Here is a 25,750-nt window from a genome sequence, read left to right on the forward strand (position 1 = left end):
AAAGATACATTGATTGAAAACTTATATCCATGCAAAAACCTGCAAACAGCTGTTTCCAGCAGCTTTATTCATAATTGCCCAAACCTGGAAGCAACTAAGATGCTCTTCAGCAGGTGAATCGATAAACTGTAGCATATCCAGAAAATGGAATATTAATCGGTGCTAAAAAGAAATGAGATATGAAGCCACGAAAAGACATGGAGGAAAATTAAATGCATATTACTCAACTAAAGAAGCCAATCTGAAAAGGCTTCCTACTGTACAATTCCAACTATATGACATTCTAGAAAAGATAAAACTATGGAGACTGCCAAAAGATCAGTGGTCGATAGGGGTGGTGGAGGATGAATAGGTGAAGCAGAGAGGACTTTTTATTAGGACAGTGAGAATATTCCACATGACACCATAATGATGGATACACGTCACTGCACATTTGTTCAAACCCACAGAGTACACAACACCAAGAATGACACCAAGTGTGAACCCTAAGGAAACTACAGGCTTTACACAGTTACGATGAGTCGATGTAGGTTCATCGGTTGTAACAAATGGACCGCTCCGGCGGCGGATGTGGATAATGAGGGCGGCTATACATGTACGGAGGCAGAGGCTATACGGTAAATCTCTGCACCTTCCTTTCAATCTTGTTGTGAACCTGAAACTGTTCCTAAAGTGTCTTAAAAATGAAAGATGTTAATGTTTTAATTTCTTAGGTTTTTCATTCTGTGTACAGTTTAAAACATTTCTTTGAGGCCATGTGTTTGAGAAAAGCCTCACATTCATCATGAAAGGTCAAATCTGATGATCATCTTGGTCAAGCATAAGAAGCATGGGGCGTGAGGTCATTCTCAGTTCATATCAACACACATACACGCACGCACGCAGGAAGATCTGTGGGTCTGACTATGGCCCGGGGAGCTGGCCCTTCCGCTGAAGGCTAAAAGGAGCACTGGCCTTGGGGTCTAGTACCCTGGGGCCCAGCACAAATTCAGGACAGGGCCTAGCCAGTCTCCTCGACACTCCATTACATCTTCTGTAAAGTAAACAGGTTAGACAGAAAAATATCTAAGCACGCTTGCAGCTGTCAAAGTCTGATTCTCTCTCTACCCCACCTGTGACAAGTGCAAGGGGACCTGGGGGAGACACTATAGCCACCGACCAAGCAGAGGTTCAGACCCACTGCGTCTCCAGCACCACACTCCCGCTCACCAAGGGCACCTCCCGCAGGCTCCTTGGAAACGCTGCAGTGCCATCGCCGCCCCCTTAGCATCTGTCCCTCCAGAGGTTCAGTCACCTCATCTGGCGGCTCACCCACCTTTGCACCAACTGTGCATCAGTGAGTTCACAGCACACACAGCAGGTTCAGGTTCAAGCTTTCTTTCCCCCGAGTACATGTGACTTATTCCTATCTGGGGATTCCCTGGGCACATCTCCATTATGAGAGACATTAAAGTCCACATGTGATTCATCCAACATATCAGTACCTACCATATGATAAAATAACAGGAATTGAGAGGAAAAAGCCTGGAACAGTTCAACTTCCTGACACCAAGTCTATCAATCTTCCTGCAGCATCAGCACCCAGCTTTTCTCTGCCTTTTCTCCAACAACTGGAGAATCCTACTTTCTTGGAGGTAAATGTCAGCATCTTGGCTCTGGATCCCACCCCCATGTCTTCCAATATTCACTGGAAGGACTGATGCTGATACTAGCTGAAGCTCTTAATACTTTGGCCACCTGATGCAAAGAGCCAACTCACTGGAAAAGACCCTGATGCCGGGAAAGATTGAGGGCAGGAGGAGAAGGGGGTGAAAGAGGACAAGATCGTTGGATGGCTTCATCAACTCAAAGGACATGAGTCTGAGTAAACTCTGGGAGACACAAAGGGCAGGGAAGCCTGGCATGCTGTAGTCCATGTGGTTGCAAAGAGCTGGATGTGATTAAGCGACTGAACAACCACCACCACCACCTTTTCAGAGCTAATTTCAGCGTCTTGGCCCTGGATCTCACCAAAGCTGGTCGTGTCAGGGATTCTCTACCAGTTATCCCCTTTCTCTGTCTCCCCAGCTAGTTCCTTCCCACCAGCATTTTAACATTCTGAAACCATTAACATGGAAGCAACATGCGCAAACACTTCTTCCTCCCCCTGGAGCACAGGGGCTGGACTTGGGAGGTAAAAAAAGAAACACAGGCAAGACTGAGGCCCCTTCAGAGGCCGCAGCAGTAACCCAAGTGGAAGGTGAGACCCTCAACTCAGCCACGGTGGCAGAAATTGAAGACGTTAGACCCGAGCTGTATTTGAAAGTTGTGACACACAGGACATCTTCTCTTTCAGATAACACATGTATTTTAATGGTTTTTCGGTCATAGCTGAGAAATAGGGTAACACTTTAAATAAAGTGATATGCCAAGGAGACAGATATTTTTATGCAGGAGAATCTTTGGTCAGCCATCTAGTTAATATTAAATAGTTACTCATCTACTCTGAGAATTTAAAGGGCTGCAGACATCTCCAGGGCAGACATTTTGGTACCCAGAGCATTCTTTAGGTTCACCCAGAAGTTGCCCACATACACAGAGATGGGGTATGTCAAATGTGCAGAGAAATGATAAGAACAGGGGAAAAGCAAAGACAGTATTTGCTTGACACCCACTGCAGGCTCTGCACTCTAGAGTACGTATATGGGCGTCCACCAAGGATGAATTATCTCCTGTTCTGTGGTCATACTCAGAGAAGAGTCAGGCGTCCAACAAGGCAGCTCACACAGCCTCCGAGCAGACACCGTCATGCAGCAGCCATGAAAACTTCCCATCGGATACAGCAAATTCATTAGCGCAAGCCCAGCCCCGCTGCGGGAATTCTGCTACAAATCCAGGTTCTCCAGATTCATCCAGACACACAGAAGGGGACAAAACAGCAGGAGCCTTGGAGCAGCAGTAGCAGAAGGAATTCCAGCACCGGTTCTGCCTCTCACGAGCTTGGTGCCTTTGGTCAAGCCCCTCAGAGCCTCGGGTCTCAACAGCCTACCTTTCCATGCTCCTTGAGTTTCAGAGGGGAGCCATGAAGCAAGGGAGACAAAAGACACCTGAAAACTAAGGGCAGTATAGACATGAGTGCTACAACGGATGTTAAAGATCACGTTGAGCATTTTGGGGCAAAGCAATGGAAGGCAGGAGGGAGGCAATTCTTGGATGCACAGGACTGCCATTGCAGGCTGCTCCTGGTTCCTAAGGCACACCCGGTCAAGGTGGTAACACCATCAGTGCACTGCCCGCTCAGTGGAGGACTCCACACTCCCACCCCATTTGTGCCTAACAAGACTCTTACCTACATTTCCAACTGCCCCCAAGAAGAAGGCACAAACCCCATCACCTTTAAGGGGTGATCATCACCTCCTTTAGGTTCTTCTTCCTCCACCAGATCTCCAAATGCCCAGTTAGATGGGGTTAGATTTTGGGAACTTGTCTCAACAGTCTCTCCCAGGATGACATCATCCATTCCCAAGGCTTTAAGCTCCACCTATAGGCCAAGACCTCTCTCAATTCTGTCATAGACTCAACCACTAGATAGCTTTATTTGGATATCAGGGGTTGGGGATCATGAATGAGACAACTCCCAAATAAAAAGTGCCTCCTATACCCTTCCTCCATCTTTCTGGTCTCAGCAGGTATAACTTCTATCTACCCGGTTTCCCAAGCCAGAAACCCAGGAAATGTCTTTTCCAGGAACCCAGGAGACCAGAGTGGCCAAGAGCATGGCGTTGGAAATTAGGGGGCCCAGGGTCCCATCATCCCTGCTAACTGCCAGCTACGTGCCTTAGGCAAGATGCATGGCTTCCGTGGTTACACTGACAAACCTATAAAATTGAGTTAGTGCCGCATAACAATAAAGTACTGCTCATACCTCATTTATGATCTTAAGGAACATTCTATGTTATCATGCACATCAACAAAGTAGGGAGAGAGTTCTGAGACACGCTAACGTACTTTCCTCTTTTACATTTGCTTTACATAGCTTTCTCCTGCCTCAAATCAAGGCATTCATCTGTATCCAAATGATTAGGATTGTTATAACAGGAAGGCAAAGACAAAGCGTTTCCTGGTGGCTCAGATGGTAAAGAATCCACCTGCAATGCGGAAGACCTGGGTTCAATCCATGTTGGAAGGATCCCCTGGAGAAGGGAATGACAACCCACTCCAGTACGCTTGCCTGAAGAATTCCATGGACAGAGGAGCCTGGCAGGCTACAGCCATGGGGTCGCAAACAGTCGGACATGACTGAGACTAACACATAGTGAAGACACAGGAAAAGTGTCAAAGTTCACCTTCCGACTGTCAGAACGTGACTTTTCAGTACCTAACATGGCAATTGTCTTGGAATTCTGCCTGGTACTATGAAAATTCATTAAAAGTCTGTTAAATTCCCACTCTTGAAATCAAGAGCCAGGCTTAGGGGAAGGTGAACATTGGTTTCACTGTTGAGTCATAGACAAAGAGAACTCGGGTTGTGAAGTGAGGGGAACCGGGAGGGGCTTCTGGTAACCTCTATGCTTAAATGGACACTGCCACTTAGCAATGTGGTCTGGACAGGGTCTACAACCATGATGGGTCCACAAACAGACCTCACAGTGGTTGGTACCAACCTGTGATCACCATCCAGAACCACGGTGTGGATGGGAAGCACTGGACGATTTTGGTGACTCATTAGCAATCATCACAGCAGAACTATTAATAAGCTTCCATTAATGCAGCACCTAAGTATTTATGCCCCAGGATAGCAGGAGATGGCCATCGACTTCTTCTCCGGTCAGGCTAGATCTGCACGCTTAGCTTAATTACAGATGCCACATTTCATGAGGTATACTGAAAGACTGGAATGTATTCAAAGGAAATCAAACAGGATTCTGAACTGTCACATGAGGAATGCTAACCAGACCAGAAAGAGTCTTGCTTAGTGAAGAAAAGACTAAAGGTACATTCCCAGACCAATCTGCTCTGCTGGCTACCCCAGAAGAGAGGCAGGAACTGTCCAGGGTGGGAGTAAGCGACTGTAAGATATCTGCTCACCCCTAAGTTTCAAACAGTGGAATGAGGGGGTCTAGAACTTTCCAGAAAGACTAAGTACCACAATACTGATGATGCTGAAAAGGAACCCCTGTCCTAGATAATATGACCTCAAAAGCTTTCCAACTCCAAGTGCAGAACTCTTAAAAATGCTGCGCATTTCATGAACATATACTCTGCAAAGTAAGAGGATCTACAAATATAAGCAAGTAAAGTGAACAGCATTGTAGAAATGACAACCTCATACAACTGGGAAGAAAAATCTCTGCCTTGGGTTGCTGAGCTAGAGTTCCTACACATCAGGCAATTATGATGGATCAATATGTGCAATGACAAATGGAATAAAACTCTAGGAGCCCAACGACCTAGTGGAGAAGCAGAACCAGCTGGAGTGAGCATTTATTGATCCCCAATATCTTAACTGAAGGCTGGTACTACACGTTTAAGCTAAATGCAGCTAAACACTACATAGTTCACACACCTGCATTTATTAATACGTCCCCAGTAACCTCTCCGTAAGCACAGGCTTGGGGTAAAGTACTGTTAGCCTCCAAGGATAACTAATTAGAAAGCGTTGGATACTAGGATGTCCCCCTGGCTCTTCATCACGCTGCTACTAGGTCCAAGGCATTTTCTAAAAAGACATCCCATACTTCTAAGCACTCTTGGTACTTGCTCTTCAGAAAAAGGTTAACTCCCTTTTCAACCAAAAGGGATCTCTCTTTAAAGCAGGTCATCAATCATGAGGCATTTTGTTCTCTAGTTCTGGGAATACAGAGAACTGAATTAATTTCCAACATGTTTTGGCTGTAGGTGCCCCTCCTCTGGCTTCCAAAATCATTGATCTATAATGGGGGCAGGAGCCAGGCGGACTCAAAAAGCATTTGCTTTTAAATCTGTCCACTGTATGGCAACCCACTCCAGTACTCTTGCCTGGAAAATTCCATGGACAGAGGAGCCCGGCAGGCTACAGTCCATGGGTCGCAAAGAGTCGGACACGACTGAGCGACTAACACTGTTCTAAAGGACACTAACACAGGGCTTTCTCTTGGACATGCTACACGGCCTGCACACTTTCTACAACATTCCCCATGAACAAAAGCGTCCCCTCACGCCCTAAAACTCTGCTGGTGACAAAGACCAGGTGGGGTACCTACATTACACAGATGGTTTCAACAAAGTTCTTGACCCAGCTTCACTAAGATAGCATCTGGGAGTGTTTATATCCACCTGAGCACCACGTGATTAACCTGACCTCTGGGGGTGAGGCCTGGCCATGGTTGTTTAGAACCTCCCAGGTAATTCTCCTGTGCAGGCAGGGTTGAGAGTCACTGCAGAAAGCTAGCCATCTGCTAAATTTGGAGGATCCAAAGATTTCTCTCCCCAGTTCTAACAGGCTTTCAAATTCCGTAACTCCTTCCCTTGATCAAAGTCTACTCTCAGATCCTTAATTCCTACTGAGATGCTAAAAGCAACCAAGCAGAGCTTAAAGACTGAGGAGGCTCTTAACACCCGTGACGTGGATTCTTTTTGTGAGCACCAGTTCTGGATCCCCCAGATCAGAGAGACTCATCTATTTTAAAAGTTCCCCAAACAGGTGTCCAAAGACGAGAGTTTCTGAATCAGTTGTAGAGTTTAAAAAGATAATTTGGTTTCACCCATGAACTTCTGATTCAGTTGTAGAGTTTAAAAAGATAATTTGGTTTCACCCATGAACTTCTGATTCAGTAAAGCAGGTGTGTGTGTGTTGGGGTGGGGGGTGGGTAGATTGCCTCTGTGACTCTGAAATGAAGCCCTTGGGGAGCCTCTGCTTATTCCCTCCAAGGGCAAGGATGGTGCTAGGATTCAATACTAACAACTGATCTCCTTGATAAAGGGCCTCCCCAAGGTTTTCTGCTTTTTCGAGACAAAACACTGCCCGTTGTTACACTGGAACCTGTGTTCTAATGTAATCAGAGAGCTACTAAGAGAGCAGCGCTCTTTTTTAAAATTTGAATTTACTTATTTTAATTTTAAATAAGTCAATGCTTTACAACATTGTGTTGGTTTCTGCCACACATCAACACGAGTCAGTCACAGGTATAGGTATGTCCTCTCCCTCTTGACCCTCCCTCCCACCTCCCACCCCATTTCACCCCTCCAGATTGTCACAGGGGCTTCCCTGGTGGCTCAGATGGTGAAGAATCCACCTGCAGTGCGGGACACCTGGCTTCGATCCTGGGCTGGGAAGATCCCCCGGGGGAGGGCAAGGCAACCCACTCCAGTATGCTTGCCTGGAGAATCCCCACGGACAGAGGAGCCTGGTGGGCTACAGTCTACAGTGTCGCAAAGAGGCAGACATGAATATGCACAGCACAGGTTGTCACAGAGCACCAGATGTGAGCTCCCTGCTTCATATAGCAAATTTCCACTGGCTATCTAATTTTATAAATGGTCATATATACGTTTTTCAAGAGAGCAGGGCTCTTTAACACAGTCTAAAAATGAGACACTGACAGGAATAGCGACCGCGCTTTATGTCCCATGACAGGGAAGGCTTGCACTGAGCCAGCCACCTTCTCTCACCTTCTCCCCACTGCAGCACTCCAAGAAGAACCCCAGCAGGGGGCCAGGGGACAGATGTCCTCTGTGGACCATGAACTAGTCCACAAAGACCACTGCATCTATGTATGGCTTTAGACACTGCCCTGGCCACTAACCCACTTTTCTCTTTTTCCCTATCTATAAGGAAAACTATGAGCCAGCTCCCCTGGAAATATGAATTTATAAATTAATTTCTAAGCTACTGTATTAATGCACTGTGCACATTATAAGAGATGTACCAACAGAATTTTAAATCTTAAAAGACTGTGAAAAAAATAAAGTTCTAAAATTTTGTTCCCACACTCCAGTGAATCTTCCAAAACTCAATGTGCCCAGCTGTCTGAAGACTGCTGCTCTAACAACCGATGCACCACCACAGGGACCAGGAGAGACTGGGTCTCACTTCCACGCTCTTGTGAAAAGCTGCTTTCCAGCCTTCAGCATGCACTTAGTTAGTGACGGTGGGCATGCTGTCTCTCAAGCAAATGCCTATAAAAACAATCAAATCATCGCTCCATTCCTGCAGTGTCACATTATTATTTTCCTTTTGCTTAAGCTTACAGATGGGGCTTCCCAGATGGCTCAGCAGTAAGGAGTCCATGTGCAATGCAGGAGACCCAGGTTTGATCCCTGGCTTGGGAGGATCCCCTGGAGGAGGAAACAGCAACCCAGGGCTGGAAGAAGCACAAGCTGGAATCAAGATTGCCAGGAGAAATATCAATAACCTCAGATATGCAGATGACACCACCCTTATGGCAGAAAGTGAAGAGGAACTAAAAAGCCTCTTGATGAAAGAGAAAGAGGAGAGTGAAAAAGTTGGCTTAAAGCTCAACATTCAGAAAACTAAGATCATGGCATCTGGTCCCATCACTTCATGGCAAATAGATGGGGAAACAGTGGAAACAGTGTCAAACTTTCTTTTTTGGGGCTCCAAAATCACTGCAGATGGTGATTGCAGTCATGAAATTAAAAGATGCTTACTCCTTGGAAGGAAAACTATGACCAACCTAGACAGCATATTGAAAAGCAGAGACATTACTTTGCCAACAAAAGTCCATCTAGTCAAGGCTATGGTTTGTCCAGTGGTCATGTATGGATGTGAGAGTTGGACTGTGAAGAAAGCTGAAAGACAAAGAATTGATGCTTTTTAAGTGTGGTGTTGGAGAAGACTCTTGAGAGTCCCTTGGACTGCAAGGAGATCCAACCAGTCCATCCTAAAGGAGATCAGTCCTGGGTGTTCATTGGAAGGACTGATGCTAAAGCTGAAACTCCAATACTTTGGCCACCTCATGTGAAGAGTTGACTCATTGGAAAAGACTCTGATGCTGGGAGGGATTGGGGGCAGGAGGAGAAGGGGACGACAGAGGATGAGATGGCTGGATGGCATCACCGACTCGATGGACATGAGTTTGGGTGAACTCTGGGAGTTGGTGATGGACAGGGAGGCCTGGCATGCTGCGATTCATGGGGTCACAAAGAGTTGGACACTGAGCGACTGAACTAACTGACTGACTGATAGTATTCTTGCCTGGAGAATCCCATGGACGGAGAAGCCTGGCAGAGTATAGCCCGTGGGGTCGCAGAGAGTTGGACACAACTCAAGGGACTTAGCACACATACACACAAGCTTACAGATGCCATTACCAAAGGGCAGTGGTGTCCACATTCTAACACTATTCTAGGGGTGGCTGAGTCAGTAACAGTTTAACTTCACTCTAAGTTCAAAACTCAAAGCTGTTGGCTTCCTGCACGTGACAAAAGACAGCTTTAGACATTGTGCAATTGATGCTGTATTTCCTCTAGACAGGTTGGCAACCACCTACTAAACTTCTGTAATTCTAATTTCACACATGAGCCTATAACAAAGGCCAAAAGAACATTATTAATCGCACAAAACGGCCAGCCTTCTACTATTCCCTTGGCCCTGAAGGACCACCTGTCCTCTGAGGGTGACATAGAAAGGAAATCCTGCTCAGCACTGATGTCTCCTTCCAGCACTTCCTTCCTTTGGATGTTATGAAATGACAGTGACATTACTTACCATCGACTCATCAGTATTATCACCAGGCTATCACTACCACCAGCACTGGATCAAACACTTATTGAGCACTCTGTTCCAGAAATCATTCTAAGTACTCTTCACTTATCAATTCTTTTAGTTCTGGCAACCTGATGATTTTGCCACAATATGTATCCCTGTTTTAAAGACGCGGGCACTGGTGCAAAGTGAGTTTAAGTGACCTGCCAAGGTCCCACAGCTCCTGTGTTCTGAGAACCCAGACAGTCCTGTCCCTGGAAGCTGAGCCACCTCGCTTCTTGACATCTTCTTTCCTACTAAACATGCACACATTAGCAGATGACATCCATAGACATTCTGTCTTTCAGGATATAAACATAAAACTATGCAGCTAAAAAAGAAAGAGTGGCTACCATGGCGTGAAAGACATTATCACGATGTAAATAGAAATGCCATTTCATCCTGCTAGGCTTCACATTTTATTAGCTTCTTCAACTGAAAATTATTTCAGACACCCTGTAAAACGAAATCTTATTCACATGCAGCACCACTGTGAGTTCTGAAAGCAGCTGGTGTGCGGGGACGAGTGTGACTCTGACAGCGGGACCAGGCTATGTCACAAGCAGGACCCGGGGGGTGGGTGCAGGGGTGTCCGCTGGGCCCGCCCTGCGCTGTCACGGCTCAGGCTTACGTGTGAGGAGCGCCGGCTACTTCTTACAATAACCCGAGGACGGAAGGACATACAGGCGTCCTCCTGCTGCAGCTGAGCAAATGTAGGAGGCACCTCAGATGAAAGAACACAATCAGGAGAAACACGGGAAGGAAGCGGTGAGGCTGGGGGTGCTCACCAGGGTCTCCTTTGCCCACCTCCTCAGTCATGAGCCCCCCTCACCCAGAAAAATTACATCTGACCAATCCAGTGGGCACAGCTTTTAACCCGATTTAAAATACAAGGACTTGACTTAATTTTTAGGTTTAATAGTTTAAATGATCAGTTCTTAGTAAAAGGACTGCTCCTAGCAAGTTACAGGAATCCAGCCAGATTAATACCTCCTCCTCAACAGATAAGGACAGAAACAAAAGATTTGTTAAATTTGCACATGCGCCAAGGCAGGGAGACCTAATATATCAGATGCGAAAATCAGGAGTCAAAGAGATACCCTGGAATAATGGAGCGCAGGCATGAAAGGTCACATTTAATACAGGTAACTATGAATCCTGCTCAGCACATAAAAAATCAATTGTGCAAGTGCAGAATGAGGGCAACATATCTTAAAGGAAGCTTCTGTTTATAGTGACAGAAAGTAGATTAGTGACTACTGATCTCCAGCAGTGCAGGGGTGGAAAAAGTTTTCCTTTTCCAAGGAGACTTTTGGAAGTTAAGGAAATGTTCGTTATCTGGGTCATGGTGATAGTTTCGTGGATGTACGCATATATCAAAATCGGTATAATTGTACATGTAATTTAATGTGTGTGACTTTACTTTCAATAGGTGTAGCTTATTGCCAGACAATTAAATCTCATTACAGTGGTAATAAAATAATTCTTGTGCATCTGTGGATGGGGATGGGGGGGAGAAATAGGAATTTAACAGCTTGCAAACTTAGTAAAAATCTGCGACATGAAATGCCTGCCAACTTGGTGCAATTGTAGGCTCTGTAACAGGAATTCCACGCGAGGAAGACTGCTCACCTGGCAGATCATGTTCAGAGACCACAGATATCAGACAGAAAGACCGAAGGTGTCCAGGGTGACCCACAGCAGGAGAGGGACTAAAGGCCACGCTCAGAAGGAAGGGCCGTGGGAGCCAGGATGCTCAGCCAGAGTGGGGGAGGGGCCACCACGGGTAAGAAAATGCTGGCTATCCTGCACAGCCGCACAGAACAGAGGTCAGACCCCCCTGTCCAACTCTTTGCAGCCCCATGGACTGTATGTAGCCCACCAGGTTCCTCTGTCCATGGGATTCTCCAGGCAAGAATACTGGAGTGGGTTGCTGTTCCCTTCTCCAGGGTATGTTCCATACTCAGGGATCGAACCCAGGTCTCCCACACTGCAAGCAGATTCTACCATCTGAGCCACCAGGGAAGCCCTCAGACCCCCCGGGTGAAGGCAATCAGAGAGCAGCAGAGTGCGGTGTGATGGCAAGATTCCGATAGTAGAAACCGTTAGAAATGGAACACATTTCTTGAGAGACAGAGCCACCTGGACTGGGAGTGGTCAAGCAGCACCCAAAGGACTAGTTGCCGGGATGTGGTCTCCCGCATCCCCGTGTCTTAGCCAATTGCTACCTGATGCTGGGAAAGATTGAGGGCAGAAGAGGGCGTCAGAAGATGAGACGGCTAGATGGCATCAGTGATGCATTGGACACAAACTTGGGCAAACTCCAGGAGATGGTGAGAGACAGGGAGGCCTGGGATGCTGCAGTCCATGAGGTCACAGAGAGTCGGACACAACCAGGCAACTGAACGATGACAACAGCCAGACGACTGCAGACCCTCTCCTTCTACGGCGCTGTGTTCCCCAGGTAAGGTAAAAAGTGATTACTAGTAACATTTCTTTCAGCTCTATGATTTTTGATTTGAGACTTAACTATTAGTAACATTCATGACCTCTGCAGTGTCACGGAAGTTTGACAAAGGAAATGGTCCTGTCCTATTCTTTAAAAAAAACTTTTTTGGATGTGGACCATTGTTAGAGTCTTTATTAAATCTGTTACCATACTGCTTCTGTTTTATGTTTTGGTTTTTTGACAGGAGCCATGTGGGCCCTTATGCCCCGACCAGGGATTGAACCTGCATGCCCTGCACGGGAAGGCGAGGTCCCGACCACTGGACCGCCAGGGAAGTTCCCAGTTCCAGTCTTCTTGAAATTGCCGATTTTAAAAGGAGATAACAATATACATTTACTATCCATTGCTTTTAACATATGGATGTTATAATTAGCCATATTCACTGCATACTGAACTTTCCCCTATATTTAAGTCTAAAATACATAACTAGAATTTTAAACGGGATAGGCAGAAATATAAAGAAACTATACAATCCAAGAGATTATAAAGGATCAAAATAATGCTGTGGACCTTAGTGCTGGGAACTGTGGGGAGGGACAGGAGTGTGTCCAGACGTGGGTGGGCGGGAGGGGAAGGAGAGCAGATGAGGGGAGTAGGGAAGAATAGCTGCAGGGGAAGAGCCCAGGGAAGACAGCACCCCGGGAAGAATCTCAATAGAGGGAACGACTCAGGGCAAGTTCTAGAAATCAGCAATAGTACTCGACAGGAGCATGGAAGTCACTCCTGTGTTCAGTCATCTCGAACATCTCCTATACCTTGTCCTAAAGCAACCTAGTCCTGACGAGTCCTGACTTGAAATCATAATGAATGGGAAGGAAAGAAAAACTGCACCCAAAAGTCAGGGCTGAATGAAGTCATGGTTTCAAGACTTTACTGTAAAAATCCAGCACGTCATTGTTCCCTAACTACTGACCTCCCCAGCAATACCGTCGCTCGCTGTATTTAACAGCAGCTGAGGAAGCTGTCTTGTCAGCTTTAACATCAGCACCCTCGTATTTTTAACTTTTTATTTTGTATTGGGGCATAGCCGACTAACAATGCTGTGAGAGATGCAGGTGGACGGCAAAGGGGCTCAGCCACACGTACACATGTATCCATTCTCCCCCAAACTCCTCTCCCATCCAGACTGCCACACCCCCAATTTTTATAGTGTTCAACAACTTTTAAAGGTTCCTCATGACCTCTCGCAGGTCCAAGTCTCTCTCTGCGGCAGGGCCACTGTTCTCCTTAAAGAGTGAAGACGCTGAGAACTTCAGGCCCAAAGGGTCTGTGCATGGACACACAGCGGGTGGGAGACACGTCACCAGGGACAGACCCCGGACACTCCTGTACAGCGAACACCTTACAGAGAAACGAAACCTGGCTCTCAGCACTGAAAACATGAAGCTTGATCAGGAAGTACTCGACATCCCAAACTTCTCCAAACTAAACAGCCCAGAATAATAAACCCCCTTATATCAAAAAGGAAGGAAGAAACTGACATCATCCTACTGCAAACTGGATCTCAAAGCAAAGTGTGAATTTAGGTCACCTATGTGCAGTTCCTTTTAAAAATTTTTCCCCCAAAGACCCAAATTCCACAAAGTCTGCAGCCTAAAAGAGATCCTGAAGTGTCCTGAGTCCGTTCTTGGGTGTCCCAGAGCATTCCACCTTAATGATCAGGAAGATAAAGCCATTAGTTCTATTGTTTTGTTTTTTTGCGGGGGGGACCTCAGAAGATGGAAAATGTACAGTGTCCTCTCCCTTCTACAGCACATTTCCACACTCAGAACTTCTCTGGGAGTGCTCCCATGGTGGGGTGGGGGGTTGTCCATTGGCTGCCCCAGGTGTACTGAGTGGGATGTCCCCTCCCAGGACCCCAGGAGCATCCCATTCCATCTTCCACTATTAGTCACAGCCCGCAGCATAGCAGAACCAGATGGACCTGTGTGAGCTCTATGAGCAAATGAATTTGCTTCGCACTGTCCCTACTTTCTTTCAGAAAAGAACACAAAACCTCAAGAAAAGGATCACACCTGGGCAGCAGGGTAAGAGGGCCAGGCCCCACTAGCAGAGCTAGAAAATACACCGAGACTCATCTCACTCTGGAATTTAGACTCTCGTGAACCCTCGAGGGAAAAGGTCTATCCCTCGGCCCTCATGGCCCCGAGGACCACAGCCTGCTCTGCTCTGGGAAGACTACAGAAGAAGTCTGTAGAAGTCTGGGAAGACTACAGAAGACTACTGGAAGAAGTCGCAGGCCCCGCTGACGGAGGGAGTATAGCTTCCCCAGTGGTACAAAGGGCTTCGGGGAACACAGACTGGGTCTGAAGTCCAGCTTCACCATCTACTGCCATTCATTACACAGAGGTCATTTACATAGGCAAGGCATTTCTGCAAGAATCTAAGCTCCTCACAAGAAGGTCTTCTCATCCTTGGAAATGGTATCAGAACAGGAAGAAAAGGAAGAGATTTTGAAATAGGGCCCATAAGAGAAACATCACTCTTTGAATATCCCTGGTGTCATATTATCTTTTTAATCTAACAAGCTCTAGAATGTCTCCATTGCTTGAAGCCAGCATTTCCCAAAGAGTCCTTGAGATAATCTTTGAAAACAGTTTTGTGTCTAAATATGATTTGCAAACCCAGCATAAAGCATCTCCATCTTGGAGACTCAGAAAGCATGTCAACATAGCTGCTCTGAAAGCCCCTGCCTTGAAGGCAGATGTTTCACTTGATTAATCCAGGGTTTCCTAAACTCAACTGACCATCTCTGTACCCTCTGTTAATAGAACACACTTTTCTGCCAAAGTTCACCCAGCTTTCCGGTTCCTCCCCAGTCCGGTCACCCTGTCTCTTAGCTGTATAGCCCACACCAACCCCAGACGCACTTATCACATAGGTTAAGCTTTCCTGGGCACTGTCCCCTGACCATGCCTTTTGTGAAAAATAGCTTTTTTGAGATATAATTCACAGAACACACATTCACCCATTTAAAGTACACAATTCAATGGGTTTCAGTGCATTTGCAGAGCTGTGCATCCATCCACGCAATCAATTACAGAAAATTTTCATCACCAGCCCCACCACCACTAAAAACAAAACCAAAAAAAATACTGATCAGCAATCACTTCCCATTCCCCCTCAAACCTCCAGCTCTGGGCAAACACTAATCTACCTCTCTCTATATATTTGTCCATTCTGGACACTTCATGTAAGTGGACTCACACACTCTGTTCTTTCATGTCTGGCTTCTTTCACTGAGCATGTTTTCAAGGTTCATCCCTGTGGTACCAAGTACCACATCTTGTTCCTTTCTGTGTGCCATATTCCACTGTATGGACATAACCATATTTTATTTACTGATTGATTGGTTGATGGATTTTTAGGTTTTTTTCTTCTACCTTTCGGCTACTGTGAACAATTCTATGGGAACATTCTATTAAATATGAATGTCTGTGGGTAAGTTTCTGTGTGAATATGTTTTCATTTCTCTTGGAATGTGTTTTCATATCTAAGAACAGAATGGCTGAGTCATGTGATAACACTGTCAAACTTTTGAAGAACTGCCAGACTATTTTGCAAAGCAGCTGCACCATCTTACATTCCCACTAGCAGTGTATCAGGATTCTAACGTCTCCACATCCTTGCCAACACCTGTGAAGTCTTTGCCTACAAACGTCCTAAGGGGTGTGAAGCATATGTGGCTGTGGCTTTGTGATTACGCGCTCTAGTTTTATGGTTTTCTGCTTTTTGATGCCACACTGCTGGGGGAATGATCACTCTATTCCACCCACCTAGAGGTCTGCATCTCACCCTACATACCCGACCAATTCATCAAGATCCAGCCTCAGCGCTACAGTTTCTTGGACCAGATGTGACAGTCATCCCCAAACTCAATTCAAACGACCCTGAGTGTGACTTCGGTTTACACTTCCTGCAGTTACAGGCTTTTTGGTCTACTGTGTCCTCTCTCTCCAAAAAGACTGTGAGCGACTTAAGAAGTGAGGAGAGGTCTCACATTTCTTAGTTTCCACCTAGGAAGGAGCCTGTCAAATCACTGATACTTTACAAATGTTTGCTGATATGATTTAACCCAGGAGCTGAGGCTAGAATCGGGGGAGGTAAAAGTGAGAGAAAGGGCATTTTGGATCATGAACAAGGGAGGAGCAGAAATAAAGCAGTGGGCAGTCCATTTCTCATGGGTTAGAAGGCAGAATTCACTAGTTTGATGTTTCATGTTACTTCAGCCTTTTTATTCACTGGGAGTCTCCATGTACTCTCAAGCCTAGTCTGAGGTCAACAAGGACAGGGATGCTGAACCAATCATCTTATTATCGTGTCTCCTCATCCTTTCCAGCACAAGACTCTGCAGGAACTCTTGGGATGGGGATGAAGGTCTGGATTTATCCCTTCGAGCTTTAACAGACTTTCCTCATACGCTCAAAGCATCGCGAGTTGGAGAGACCCAGAGTGAACCACATCAAGAAAGAAAATCCAGTCCACAGTGAATCATGAGAAAGAACTGCTGAGTCCAAGGCCAACTGAGTCACGTCACCGCGGGCTGGGCGTCGTTACGTTAGCTGCTTGTACCCTTAGTCACCCAGCTGTTGTGGAGGCTCAGATTCAAAGCACACTGTGTTAGACCACAGCGACTTGATCCACATAACAACCTCTTCAGCAACTTACTGATGAGTCAGGAAGCACACCACACAGTTGGCAGATGAATTGTAAAATGAGTGTGTTTAGTATTCAAAGTTGACAGTGAAGGCACAGAACGGAAATACAGCAAAAACCGTCCCTGCGTCAGACCACTGAGTCTCCCTCTTTCCCTGCAAAGATTCTGCTGGGGCTTCTAATACGCCCCTTGAATCAATAGCAGAAACCCTGAGCTGCTGACAATGGAACTTATTCAAAAATAGCTCTCTCCCCCGAGCCACGTGTGCTGGCCTTATACTTCTTATGCACGTTCATGAGCAAAAATTGCACAAGAATTTCAGCAGCATTATTTTCTACACCCTGGGACTTGGTGGGTAAAACGATTATAAACCTTAAGACCTTAAAGAAAACCCTTAATGAAGCAACTTTTTGTCCACCTTTAACATCCAAACCCCTTAATCATCAAATTCACTCCCCTCAGCAAGATCATATCACTGCCACCCTGGATGCCCACCCCGTCCCTTCCCACTAATGGGCATGAAAAAGGACCCAAACAAGTGAAATAAGCTGAGAGCAGCATAACCGTGTGCACAGCTTCAGGTTCGGAAAGGAAGAATGGGGGCATTCAGTCAAGAGGGTCTACAAGCTGGAGGCAAGAGGGTTCTCAAAGCTGTAGGGGAGCCTCAAGAAGTCTGATGAAGAGCTGTATGGCAGAAACCAACACGACATTGTAATTCTCCTCCAATTAAAAAATTAAAAAAGAAAAACCAACTTCTGATACATCTAAGTGCAACTGGCTAGGAGAGCAAAATGGGATGAAAACTAATATCAAGGGCATGCATGAGAGGACAGTCTCAAGGAGCTGGCGGAACCTGTAGCATGGGAGGAGTCCTCAGAACCAGGCCATGGTCGCCTTCCATTCTAGAACCACAGGGAACCATCTGTAATGCAGTAAGGATCGTCTTCTTCACATGAAGCAAATGAGGACTCAGCGTAAGTGCTTCTCCCAAGACACCGAAGCCTGTCCAGACCCCAGGTCCTTCCACTGTGCACACACTTGAGTGGGGCCACGCACTGTGTCACACCACCCCTCACTCTTCCCCGCCACGTGATACGACCCTGAGCACACTTCAGTCTGCAGCATGTGCCTTAATGGCTTACCAAGCTAAGTGACTCCTGGTCACGCCCAGAACATAGTATGTGGTCTTTTTATGACATTAGAGAGGTCAAAGGTCATGACCATTTTAGCTCCACAATCTATCACATTCTGGAGAAATGAAACAGCTGTAGATCATTCTACTTATTATATTGTTCTGTTCTCTGATCACTGCTTATATTGAATATGGTCATTGTGTTTCTATGAGGAAGCAGATCTTTCACATACCGATCTCCACAGCCAGCAACAAAACATTATAAACTAGTAAGGAAGCTTACAGAACAGTTTTTCCTCATGGAAACTTTCACTGGGCTGAAAATTGTACTCTGACATCTACAGCAGCACAGACCATCTTAAATGGGATTCTCGCTTGCTCCTCTCTACGCAGCCCTGCTCCCCACAAAACACTCCTGCTTTTCCTGCTAGCTCTGTAAGATGTTCTCTAGAGGGGACAAGAAAAACTGAGCTGAAAGGATCCAGCATTTTACTGTTAACTGGAAAATGCATTTCCACCAAAACTTTGGTAAAACTATCTTTCCCTATACTATACCTTGACAGTTCAAGAACAGCAGCGTGGTGGTAAATTTTGTGTGTCAGCTTGGCTAGGCCACAGTTTCCAGACATTTGGCCAAACGCTAGTCTGGATACTGCTATAAAGGTGTTTTGTTTTTGTTTTCTCTTTTGATATGAAATTAACATTTACATCAGTAGACATTGAGAAAAGCAGATCACTCTTCATAATGTGGGTAGGCCTCATCCAATCAGTAGAAGGTCATAAGAGAAAAAACTCTGACATCCCCACCAAAGAGAATTCTGCCAATAGACTGCCTTCAGACTCAAAATCTTGTATGATCTTTTCCCTGGATCTCCAACCTGCCAGCCTAATCCTGCAGATTTTGGACATGCCAACCTCCAACAGCTGCACAAGCCGATTTCTTAAAGTAAAAACCTTTCTCTTTACACACACACACACACACACTCGAACCCTGACTCATACACTCACCTAGCCTACTTTCCGATGAAACAGACCTGTGCCTATCTCTCTGAGTTAGAAAAAGAAGAGCAAAATGAGATCCGCTTACGTGCCTAAACAGAACACCACTTCCAGGCTAAAAATCTGAAACCACTACGCATTACTGCCGATTTGAAGCTTCTATTTCTGCCCCAAATGCCTGGCACTTTAATAAGTTGTCAGAGTCTTGGTTCTTTCAAAACGGAGCCTTCAGTGAGATCTGTAAAATGAATGTGATGGTATAAAATGGATTCATCACACCTGGAGAAGAGGCAAGACGGCCAAAAGAAAGTCACAGAGAGACGAGACACAAGGCATTAACTGCACTGCTCATCAGAGTCTAAGGAGCCCCTGCTCTCCAAGCCCAGGCTCAGGTTCACAAGAATAAGATGAAGACTTGAGGAAATGTGATTAAGAAAAGAACCCGAGGTTGATTTGGTTTCCAAAACACTTCAAACCCAGAATCACCACTGAGAAAAAGCAGCCCAAGAAGGTGGACACTCCCCTTTCCACCCTCTGATGACCCAGGAGGACTTCCTGGCTAAGGTTATTCTTACCTGGCCATCTGCTTGTAGGCTTCCTCTGCCACAGCAAAGATGTGGGGGTCCATATCCCCCATGTTCTGGCCACTGTAGGCATAGATGACATCTTGACCGTAGATTGGCAACTGATCATAAGGATTAATGGCAACAAGCACAATCCCTGTGAATAGACAGTGTGGTCAGATTCTGATAGCATGGCAGCCTCCTGACATGAGCTTTGTTTTAACACTTTTTATTTTGTATTGGAGTATAGCTGATTAACAATGTTTTGATATTTTCACATGAACAGCAAAGGGACTCAGCCATACATACATACATGTGTGTTCATTCTCCCCCAACTTCCCCTCCCAACCAGGCTGCCACATAACATTGAGCAAAGTTCCATGTGCTATACAGTAGGTCCTTGTTGGTTATCCATTTAAGATATAGCAATGTGTACATGTTGATCCCAAATTCCCTAAATATCCCTTCCCTGCATCCTTCATCCTGACAACCATAAGTTCATTCTCTAAGTCTGTGAGTCCTTTCTGGTTTGTAAGTTCATTTGTATCAGTTCTTTTCAGATTCCACATATAAGGGATGTCACATGATACTTCTCCTCTGACTTTCTTCACTCAGTATGACAATCTCTAGGTCCATTCATGTTGCTGCAAACGGCATTACTTCACTCTTTTAAATGGATGAGTAGTATTTCATTGTATATACTTACCACATCTTTATTCATTCCTCTGTTGATGGACATCTAGGTTGCTTCCACGTCGTAAATACTGTAAACAGTGCTGCAATGGACACTGGGATGCATGTATCCTTCCGGATCATATTTTTCTCTGGATATAAGCCCAGGAGTGGGGTTGCAGGGTTATATGGTAGCTCTGTTTTTAGTTCCTTAAAAAGAACCTCCATCTATTCTCCATAGCGGCTGTACCAATTTACGTTCCCACCAACAGTGTAGGAGAGTGTCCTTCTCTCCACGCCCTTTCCAGCATTTACCATTTGGGGTTTTTGTCATGATAGCCATTCTGGCTGGTATGAGGTGGTATCTCATTGCAGTTTTGATTTGCATTTCACTAATAATTACCGATGTTGAGCATCTTTTCGTGTGCCTCTTGGCCATCTGTATGTCTTCTTTAGAGAAAAGTCTATTTAGGTCTTATCATTTGTTGATTGGGTTGTTTTGATGCTGGTAAGCAACAAAAGCTGTTTGTAAATTTTACAGACTAATCCCTTGCCAGTCACATCACTGGCAAATATTTTCTCCCAATCTGTGGGTTGTCTTTTTGTTTTGTTTACTGTTTCCTTTGGTATGCAAAAGCTTTTTCAGTTTAAGTAGGCCCCATTTGTTTAATTTTGGTTTTGTTTCCATTATTCTGGGAGATGAATTGAAAAAGATATTGCTGCGATTTACATCTGAGCATGTCCTGCCTATGTTTTCCTCTAAGAGTTTTATGTCTAGTCTCACATTTAGGTCTTTAATCCATTTTAAGCTTATTTTTGTGTATGTGGTGTTAAAGAATAATCTTTTATTTTTTTACATGTAGCTGTCCAGTTTTTCTAGCACTCCTTGTTGAAGAGACTGCTTTTCCAATACTGTGTAGTCTTGTCTCCTTTGTCATAGATTAACTGACCATAGGTGCATGAGTTTATCTCTGGGCTTTCCATCCTATTCCACTGATCTATATTTCTGGGCTTTCCATCCTATTCCACTGAGCTACATTTCTAGTTTTGCGCTAGTTCCATACTGTTTTGATGACTGCAGCTTTATAGTATAGTCTGAAATCAGAAAGACTGATTCCTCCAGCTCCATTTTTCTTTCTTAAGATTGCCTTGGCTATTCTGGATCTTTTGTGACTTCATACAAATTTTAAGATTTTTTGTTCTAGTTCTGTGAAAAATGCCATTAGTAATTTGATAGGGGTTGTACTGAATCTGTAGATTGTCTTGGGTAGTATACTGACATGAGTTTTAAAGGTCCCTGTTCACTTAAGAAGACAAGATGAACAGGATGGGTCTTAACCAATCACTCAACTAAATCAAGATGTATCAAGTGTTTATCAAGCACTCTGCTAGGCTCTAGTGGAGAAAAGAAGGACAGGTCAGGCCTCTCTTCAAACACCCTGGAGCATGGAATAAACACATATGCATGGGCGTACACACACACACGCAGACACACAAATGCTCAACAAACTGAATTCATAAAATAGATGTGTACAAAGTGCTATAGGATCAGAAAAAGACAGTACTGAACCCTGCCAAGAGGTGTGAGGCTTAAAAAAAAATCTCAGAACTAAAATCTTTAAAAGAGACTGTTAAATTTCTCATCTGTATATGGGATATCTTAACTACAATACAAACAACTTGTGAATGGGAAATATGATTCCACATCTTAATGTCAAATCTTGGCTCATTATTGTGTGTGACTTTGCCAATTCCTTAACTTCTGAGTGTCTTAGCTTCATGGACTGCAAAATGGGGATGATAATTGCATTTCCCTGGTTATCCTGAGGGTAAAATGATTCATAGAGAGCAATTCAGACCAGCATCTTGCATAGTAAGCACTGAGTCAGCTATTTTTTTTTTATTATCTCACATCATATTATACCATGTATTATCTTTCATTTTACCACTTTTTCCATCCTGTGTTCCCAAAAGGACACAATTAAAAGATGGACTCAATACATACACGGTGAATGAAGAGTTGTCAAGTCCTTTAACCCTTCAGATCTTTTATAGAAGGACAAGATAAACTGATATTTGAGAATGTGAAAAGAGTTAAAAAAAAAAAATTCAATGCTGAAGATAAGACAAACGCATGCCCTTTTCTTGCACATAAAGAAGATTCTGGATCTCAAGGGACCCATGGACACATATAAAAAAAGTGAACGTTTCCAGTCCTTTGGGAAAGAGAAGGCAGGAATGGAAAGGGTCACTGCCAAGACAGGAGAGCTCTGCCATTGTGCTCCCTTTGGTTGTTTGAGAAGAAGCACAGTCAAGAGAATGATAAGACAAACTATAGACACATCTGATAAAGGACTGCTACCCAAAATATACAGTGAAAAAAGTGAAAGTGAAAGTCACTCAGTCCTGTCCTACTCTGTGACCCCGTGGACTATACAGTCCATGGAATTCTAAATATACAAAGAACTCTTAAAATCTAACAATAAGGAAATGAACCATCTGATTAAAAAATGGGCAAAAGACCTAAACAAACACCTCACCAAAGAAGATACAGAGATGGGAAACAAGAAGGGGAAGAAGATGCTCCACACCTAAGTCATTGGGGAAATGCCAATTAAGACACCAGTGAGGTAATACCACACCCCTATTAGCATAGCCAAAATCCTGAACACTGATAACACCAAATGTGGAGAGGATAAGGAGCAAAGGAAACTCTTATTTCATCACTGGTGGCAATGCAAAAGGGCACAGCCACTTTGGAAGTTTCTTATGAAACTAAACATAATCTTATCATATAATCAAATAATCATACTCATTGGTATTTATCCAAAGGAACAGAAAACATTCACACAAAAACTTGTACATGGATGTTTGTAACAGCTATATTCATAATTTCCAAAGTTGAAGCAAGTACATCTTCATCACCATCTACAATAGGTGAATGGATAAATTATGGTACATTAAACAATGAGATATTCGTGTCATGATGGAATATTATGCAGCCATTAAAAAGAATGAAATAATATTTGCGGCAACATGGACGGACCTAGAAACTGTCATGTTAAGTGAAGTAGATCAAAGACAAATATGACATTGCTTATGAACAGAATCTGGGAAAAAGTATACAAATGAACTTATTTGTGAAGCAGAGAACAAACTTAAGGTTACCAGGGGGTAAGGCTAGTGTAGGTAGTTAGGGAGTTTGGGATTGACATATACAGAAGCTATAATCAAAATGGATAACCAGCAAGGACCTACTGTATATATAGCACAGGGAACTCTGTTCAATATTATATAACAATCTAAATGGGGAAAGAATTTTAAAAGAATAGACACAGGTATATGTATAACTGATATAATTGGGGCTTCCCTGGTGGCTCAGACAGTAAAGTGTCTGCCTGCAATGTGGGAGATCTGGGTTCAATCCCTGGGTCAGGAAGATCCCCTGGAGAAGGGAATGGCAACCCACTCCAGTATTCTTGCCTGAAAATCCCATGGACGGAGGAGCCTGGTAGGTTACAATCCACGGGGTGGCAAAAAGTTGGACACGATTGAGCGACTTCACATTCATATAAGTGATATAACTGGGGCTTCCCTGGTGGCTCAGCTGGTAAAGAATCTTCCTGCAATGCAGGAGACCTGGGTTCAATCCCTGGGTTGGGAAGATCCCCTGGAGAAGGGAGCGGCAACCCACTCCAGTATTCTGGCCTGAAGAACTCCATAGACTGTACAGTTCATGGGGTGACAAAAGTCAGACACGACTGAGTGACTTTCAGTTTATATGTATAACTGAATCACTCTGTTGCATACCTGAAACTAACACAACACTGTTAATCATCTATACTGATATAAAAATAAAAAGGTAAAAAAAAAAAAAAAACCCAAGCCTGCCATACACTTGCAGCAGTGCACTCAGCAGAGGGAGCAGAGGCCTGAGCCAGGACCCTGGGATGGATTTACTGCCTTCCTACTGACTCCAGGGCTGCGCCTGAGCCATCAAGCCACATGGTGTGGCCCACTTCTTCCCTGGTTGAGCTTTAACACCAATCCTTCCAAAGAGATGTACAGCCACCTAACTAAGCCATGTGCACTGATTGCAAACTTTCAAGTGAGAGGTACTTATTAATATAAAAGAGAATGAAAGTAGGATTCTTAACCGTTGGAGTTTAACATGTAAAGTCTAAAGATTGGAACCACATTCAAACACACACAGCCAATAGATATCCCCTACTTACCACAGTAAGTGTAGATATGGTTGGACTCCAGGAAGCGGACCTTTAAATTATGCAAAACTGCAGGCTCATGGAGATAGCTAAGGGCAGTTAGGTCATTTTCTCCCACCAGGATATCTGGATTCCGCAGGAAGGGAAGTTGGTTGTTTTGGACATCGATGGGGTACTCCTGAATCTAAGGAAAGGCAAGTGACAGACACAAAGGGCACAGTCATGAATCTTTTAGCCTGGATTCAATGCCCAGTCTTGTCATCTAGGACCACTACCCATTATGATCATAAATGAAGATAAATGTTTTAAAGAAAGCAAGCTGAACAAAAATTCCTGTGTTGCCATAAGAGACCAGTCCAGATAGAAAATTTGCAGAAAACATAATCTCAGAGTATCAAGTGAATGGCACGAGAAATTCAGGAAGGACAGGTAGATTCAATAAGGTGTTGTCTGCTTATCAATGCAAAAATACTTACTGAGGCTTTAATTCCATTGCAATAGGAGTGCTGGTCTTTCTCCTACGCAGGAAAGCTTCTTTGGTCTGCCCCATTTAATGCTGGTGCTTCCTTACCCTTTCTCCCATCATCCAGCTCATTCTCTTTGTTTATTATCTTGCAACTAGCCAACTGCTCTCCATGAATTTCATTCAAGTTGTTCACATGTTTTTTCCCAACCTAACTGCTAGCTATTTTAGGGCACTAACTATACTTTGATCTAAAGTATAGTAAGACTTTGATGGGTGTGCATGGGTGTGTGTGTCTGTGATTAGGGATGTGTGATTATGCATCTGAAGGTCAAATCTCAAATGCAACGTGCCACCCTTGTACTCAGCATGCACAGTATTGTGTGTGCTCAGTCGCTCAGGCGTGTCTGACTCTGTGCGACCCCATGGACTGTAGCCCGCCAGGCTCCTCTGTCCATGGGATTCTCCAGGCAAGAACACTGGAGTGGGTTGCCATTTCCTTCTCCAGGGGATCTTTCTGACCCAGGGATCTAACTGGGGTCTCCTGCATCGAAGGTGGATTCTTTACCCACTGAGCTATGAGGGAAGCCTATGCACTGCACTTGGACTACATAAATATTCAAAACATGTTTAGGGACAGGATGTTTAACTGATTACATGTACACATGTAATCAACACAAAGATGTAACTAATAAAAGGAAGTGTTCTTTAGCATTTAAACAGGAGGAACATGGCTGCTGCTTACCATGTTTTATCAGAGTGTTAAGTTTCTTATGGTGTTCTTAAAAATCATCTGAGACCTTGCAAA

General features: G+C 44.5%; 1 protein-coding gene across 2 annotated transcripts in view; it reads right to left on the reverse strand.

The window, feature by feature from the left end:
* MYO5B (myosin VB) overlaps positions 1 to 25,750 on the reverse strand; it is a 334,782-nt gene that overhangs the window by 158,685 nt on the left and 150,347 nt on the right. For both annotated transcript variants that reach the window (XM_027526146.1, XM_027526145.1), the window contains exons 3-4: positions 24,492 to 24,663; positions 19,597 to 19,741 (exon numbers count right to left, since the gene is read on the reverse strand). In XM_027526146.1, coding sequence (XP_027381947.1) covers positions 19,597 to 19,741; positions 24,492 to 24,663 — 317 coding nt within the window. The remainder of the gene's footprint in view (positions 1 to 19,596; positions 19,742 to 24,491; positions 24,664 to 25,750) is intronic.

This window comes from Bos indicus x Bos taurus, chromosome 24, assembly GCF_003369695.1.
Source record: "Bos indicus x Bos taurus breed Angus x Brahman F1 hybrid chromosome 24, Bos_hybrid_MaternalHap_v2.0, whole genome shotgun sequence".
NCBI classification, from domain to species: Eukaryota; Metazoa; Chordata; class Mammalia; order Artiodactyla; family Bovidae; genus Bos; species Bos indicus x Bos taurus.